Source organism: Semicossyphus pulcher, unplaced genomic scaffold (assembly GCF_022749685.1).
Source record: "Semicossyphus pulcher isolate SPU_LCO1_2020_fin unplaced genomic scaffold, fSemPul1.0.p SCAF_9, whole genome shotgun sequence".
NCBI classification, from domain to species: domain Eukaryota; kingdom Metazoa; phylum Chordata; class Actinopteri; order Labriformes; family Labridae; genus Semicossyphus; species Semicossyphus pulcher.
Genome location: NW_027211770.1, coordinates 20,042,724 through 20,048,898, shown reverse-complemented (window position 1 = coordinate 20,048,898; position 6,175 = coordinate 20,042,724). Strand labels below are relative to the sequence as shown.

Sequence of the window (6,175 nt, the reverse complement as noted above, 5' to 3'; positions counted from 1 at the left end):
TATAATAAGCAACAAAGTGTCACCTTTGGCCTTTGGATACAATCACATAAATATTTTTGAGAATAAAAAATGTACAGAGAAAATAATCAGATGATTTTCCATCAGCCAGCAGTGGTTGGTCTGCCAGAGAGGGTAGGCGGAGCTAAGCAGCTGCTTCTCCGGTCTCTGCAAGTGTTGCGAGTAAACAGTAATCTACTATGGCTGACCCAACAAAGAAAAGATGGATGACTAAAGATACAACTTCAAAAATAAGTGAAAATCCAAAGAAAAAGAAACAAATTCGACGCTCAGATGAAGGCAAACAGTCTGAAAAGGAAAGCGACCGTCAGCGAGGAAAAGCAAGAGTTAAAACCGGAGCCAACCGTGAACCTCACATGTGCGACACTGTCTGGATATCTGGGAAGTGTGCTCCTGCAATTACCGTTTATCGCCATAGGTGCCGCCAAAGAGAACAAAACTGAGCTCTTCGAGATTACAACTTTAATTTAGAATGAAAATAATAGTAGGAACGTCTTTACTCGATGAAAATGTCCGAGTGATCGGCCCGATGGTGTTTATTAAAAGATGTAAACTCTCTGTCACGACTTCGCCTCTTGCACAACGCAGCAGCCAGACTATTAACGATGACTAACAGCAGATCTCACATTACATCCTTTTTAGCCTCACTGCACTGGCTGCCAGTGAAAGTCACATTTGATTTTAGGATACTTTTAAAGCATTAAAAGGGTTAGCCCCTGTTTATATCGCTGAGCTTTTAACCCCTTACATCCCGGAACGATCTCTTGCGAACACCACCCGCAAAACTTAAAACTAAGGGTGACTGCTCCTGTCCTGCAGACAAAAATAAACAAACATACATTTGAATACAATTAAATATAGTAATAATGTTGAAATAAAGCTACAATCAGCAGCTCATTCAAACGGCCTCATTCATAATAGTGGCAGGGTTGTGTTCCTCTTCTCTGCTTGCATCCACATTTGCATATTCAGATGGATGCAGACTAATTAACAGTGGAAACACGAGCACAGCAGGTCAAAGCATTAGAACCAAGCCCATAGCTCAGGTAAATGTAATTAGAAATTATATAATGTGTCTGCAGGACGGAGATTGATGTGTTCTGACAGAGACAAATAAACAGCTCGGTGCTCAGACCCTTTCAGCACCCGGACCACCTCCTTTTCTCCACGTTTGCACGTTAAAGTTGAGCAATAACCGTCTCCAAACGTTCACAGTGTATATGTTTCCACCCACAGAGCCTCTGATATCATTTAAACATTTGGCGCTCCTTCTACATTTCCACACAATAAGAACCTCTACCTGTCTGTCCCCTTGTACGAAGGACTCAGAGCTTCTCAGGCCTCCGCGGTCGTCTCCCCCCCCCCGCTCCTATTTTGGCATGCCTGTGCCAGGTATTTGTTCAAATTCCTCACACCATGCAGGGATAGGTATGTCCCCCCCCTCTCTGGTCTTTACTGCCTGTCTCTGTCTATCTTATGTACGCCAGCACATGTATGAAGCGGCCAACATGAGGCGTACAGCCTACACATTTTACTGCCCAGTCACAACTAAATCATTTCCAACTTGTTCAGCCTCTTGGAGCTGGCAAACCACAGCTGTGGGTATTAGAGCCAGCCGGGCCAAAAACAACTGTGTGGGTAACAGGCGACTGCGAGCTGCTTTTGATAACTGCTGAAAGAGAGACACGTTTATTCTGTGATGCTGTCAGAGGCCACTTATTACACCGACCAGTTTCACTTTTCTCTGACAGGGAGAAATGTTGATACGGGCAAGAATCCTGGGTAATTAATTTTTCTCCTATAATTCAAACACCAAATCATCATGAATCCTTGTGTGTGAGAGAGAGAGAGAGAGAGAGAGACGCGCCGTGTGTTTGAACATGAGCTGACGCGGTATTGACATTGGGTCAGAGTTGAAGTTCATTAGTTATTGCAGTGCGTCATGAAATGACAGCGATGATACATCAGCTCCGTACGTTTGTCTCTCCGGCCGTCACGCAGAGACGAAACTTCACACAGTCAATTCAATCTCACAATAATCAACTGAGCAGTTTTACATTGATGATTACATTTTTCAGGTATCAGGCAGAAAGCGAGAGCTGTTCAAAAACAATAAAAAAATTTGACATGACTTTTGAATGACTCATTTCTATCACTGGGGATTGACCTTGTGACCTTTGGTTTGCAGGAGAGGTTTCTTTGACTACTAATCCAATACGTCTGTCCCCTCATGTCTACGAGTTTATTCACAGTTAAAGTTATAAATTAAAGATTTTAACCTTTTTTAATTCCTCTGTATTTACTTAGTTATTACTCTGCTAACACACAGCTCAAAATCTGATTCTGTTTGTGGCCTTTCAGGTCTGCAGGGATCATTCTGTGTTTACAGTCATTGCCGTTCTTTATTGCTGCAAAACTAAAATAGAGGTCTGCCAAAAAATGAAGCCTTTAAACATTTTATAGTTGATCATTATATTCTTTTGTTCTTTTACATACAAAAGATAAAACACGCGTCAAAGTGTTATTACAGAATAAACCCCGGTTTTATAAATCCATCCCACTAAATGTTAGCTTTTAATGCAGCGCCCATATCTTTGACTTACACAACGCAGCCTGATTATTTGCCAAAATATGATGTTAGCACCATTTATGGACATGTCCTTCACGGAAAGTCTTCGCAGTGAGATTTATGCCTGCTGAAACCATCAGAGAGTCGTGAAACCAACCTAAATTACTGTAAGTCCCCCACACACAGGCTGTAAAACATTATTAAAAACACATAGATTTGATTTGTGTTTTTAAATTCTTATACCAGCACTCATCACAGCTGCGGGCTGGCTTACCCAGCATGCTTTGTCAGTCTGAATTTAAAGCAGCTGAAATGGGCCGACTGTAATTATCATAAAGTGCATGTTTCTATCATGAGACATTTTTTTCCTTTTGTTGATTCTGAGACATTTTCCTGGCAGATATTTCATCCCACAAACCCGTCTGATATGAAAAAATAGATTCTTTAAATATCTCTCCTATTATTGCTAAATACATTATTAATTATTGGAGAATGCAATGTATTATTATGGTCGCTACTTTACATCCTGTTGCTGTTCAGGCCAACAAACACTTCATATTCACTTCTCTGCAGGATGAGCCCCCTCACTCAGCATCCCATCCCACCCCCTTCACACTCACACACTCCTCTCCCCCCGGACTCACACACACTCCTCTCCCCCCGGACTCACACACACTCCTCTCTGCTGGACTCACACACTCCAGACACTGAGCAGCACTGAGCAGGACAGACAGCACAGAGAAGTTCTCCCGACCTGCACCTCCTCCTGCAGCTGAGGAGAAATAATCCTGATCTCGAGCCTGAAGAATTCAGACGGATATTTCAAGATGGGAACAAAGATTTTTCACCAGACAAATCCATGGAATATTATTTTTACAGCAGCTGGGATCAAACTAGTTTAAGGTAAGTTTAAGAAAAATCGATCTAAATGACTGGATAATTAATCTAACACTATAGGCCTGTAGTTTTTAGTTAGTCATTCTACTGTTGCACTGATTTTAGGCCCACCATCCAGCAGGCCATTATGTCATATTATAGTAATAACGCTATAGGAATATTTATATCTCTATAGGAATCAAAATCTTTATAATTCCAAACAAATGTTCTCTCTTAAGTTTTAAATGTGAATTTTAAGTGACCAAAATTGTTTTTAATTATTGCTAACAGAACGTTTACAAAATATGTCTTTCCAAAGTCATGTTGAAGAAGCTACTTCCGGAATCATTTAGCGTTTGGTTTTCAGATTTATTGTGAAAAACAAGAGGGAATTAAAACGCACACACACATTTGGCTTTAAGATAACAGTTTAAATTGAATTAAAATGTATTAATAAGATATTTTTCTGCTAGAATGTCTGTTTGGAAAACTGCTGTCACGGATTGAACACAGCTGTTATTAACGCGGTGAGCCGGTGAGGTTCGGAGGCGCGCGGCTCCGCGGGGGTTTGGCTGCTCCTCCACAGTTCAACAGTAGCTCTTAACCCCGGAGCTGCCCGGGTCACCATGTGTCACACAGGCCGCCTCTGTCAGGCTCCCCGCGGCGGCTTTCATGTCGCTGCAGATTACATTTCTACAGAACATCATCAGTCTGAGGTGGAAAGTATTAAACGCCTTCTTGTCTCCCCACTAACGAAATAATATCACAGAGGAAAACGCGGAATAAACTTCCTTCTTCTTGGCAATCCGTAGTTAAAAGTTCAGTTTATCCCTTAAAGTTAAATAAAAAAATTAAATAAAGTCGTCAGTCCTTTGCGCCTCATTACGCAACCCACTGACTCGGCAGATTTTCATGCACCGCTCCACATCCAAACCACCGGTGCGCAAAAACGCACAAAACCAACCCAGAAATGTAAACTAAAAAGTGCCAATACAGAATTTGTTTGCACAAAAAATCTTCTAAGTCATGCCAGCTCTTAGACTTTTTTTGTGTCCCACTTAGCCTAATTGTTGCCCAACTGCTGACCTTTAGGAGGAGCAGGCTTTGGAGGTCTGAGTCGAGATTTACAGTCTTCAGTTGGAGCCCTCCCTCTGAAAATCCAATTATTTTACTAAAACCATGACAGCCTCACCGGCTCCCTGTGAAGCTGTAAACGTGGAAAGGCCGTGCCAACCAGAGCAGGTTTCTGCTCTAACATAAACCATCCCGGTTTTGCTGACATGTTGGTTTCTACTGCATGTTTATATGACTTTATTTAGTTTATCTGCTGTCAAGATTCACATGAACATGAATCACTTTGTCGGTTAGAGAGATCAAATCCCTTCAAGCTTTTGTGTCAAACAAATAAAACATCCAGAAACAGAATAAAACAAGCAAGCAAAAGAAGGATACTGAAAATAATATCATGTGTTTGCCTTTTCACCTCCCCCTCCTCTCTGTCTCTGCATCTAAAACAGACATTTCACATTTAACCCTTCAAACGTTCATATCTTCTAATAATCTAACAGCATGGACCTCTCAGGCTCTTTGCCTCCACCTTCCCCGTACACCTCCCCTATCATCCCCAACGTCTCCATGCCCTCCTCCTCTCCCTCCATCTCTCCGTCACCCAGCCTGGCCTCCACAGCTCTCTTCTGCTCCCTCCTCTCCCTCCTCTCCCTGCTGGGCATCACAGGTAACCTCTACACTATAGGCCTCCTCCTGAGGCGCAGGAGGAGCAGGAGGAGACGTGGAGCAGGACCAACCTGCTGCCTCATGAGAGTACCTGTGCCCTCCTGCCTCGCCAACACCTCCTCCCCTTCCTCCTCTCCCATCTCTTCTACTTCCTCCTCCTCCTCTCTACACCTGCAGGTGCTGAGCCTCGCTCTGGCTGACCTGCTCTACCTTTTCACCGCTCCCTTCATCGTGTACGACAGCCTGGCGTCCGGCTGGGCCTTCGGCGAGCTGGGCTGCCGCCTCCTCCTGAGTCTGGACCTCCTCACCATGCACGCCTCCATCTTCACTCTCACCGCCATGAGTCTGGACCGCTACCGGGCTGTGGCTCACCCCCTGCACACCTCCTCCTCTAACTCCTCGGGCCTGCTGCGGGTCGGCCTGGCCTGGGGGCTGGCGGTGGCTCTCAGTCTGCCCATGATGATCACGCTGCACCTGGAGGACGGGGAGAACCAGGAGGGCCAGCTGTGTGTGCCGGCGTGGGACGAGCAAAGTTCAAAGGCCTATTTAAGCGTGCTCTTCTGCACCAGCATCCTCGGCCCCGGGCTCGCCATCGGAGCTCTGTACGCTACCTTAGGCCGGCTGTACTGGGTGTCTCAGACCAGGCCGGCCTGGGCCTCTGGGAGCAGCACAGCCTGTCCTCCTCGTGCCCCCAAACCCAAAGTCCTGCTCCTCATCCTGGGCATCGTCCTGGCCTTCTGGGCCTGCTTCCTGCCATTCTGGATCTGGCAGCTGCTGCCTCTCTACCAGCCCGACATGCTGCGGACAATTCCTGTAAGGACACAGGTGACGGTGAATCGCATCCTCACAGGGCTGACCTACGGAAACTCCTGTGTGAATCCGTTTTTCTACACGCTACTGACCGGGAAACGAAGACGCAACAGGCAGACGACGAATTCAGCCAATCAGCTCTGCCGTAAGAGCAGTCCACTGCAGTAG

At 45.2% G+C, this 6,175-nt stretch overlaps 1 protein-coding gene across 1 annotated transcript; it reads left to right on the top strand.

Annotated features, from left to right (window-relative positions):
- Positions 1 to 5,032: 5,032 nt before the first annotated feature.
- uts2r3 (urotensin-2 receptor 3) lies at positions 5,033 to 6,175 on the top strand. Its single transcript, XM_069656985.1, has one exon. It carries the CDS (start codon positions 5,033 to 5,035, stop codon positions 6,173 to 6,175), a length of 1,143 nt encoding a protein of 380 aa, XP_069513086.1.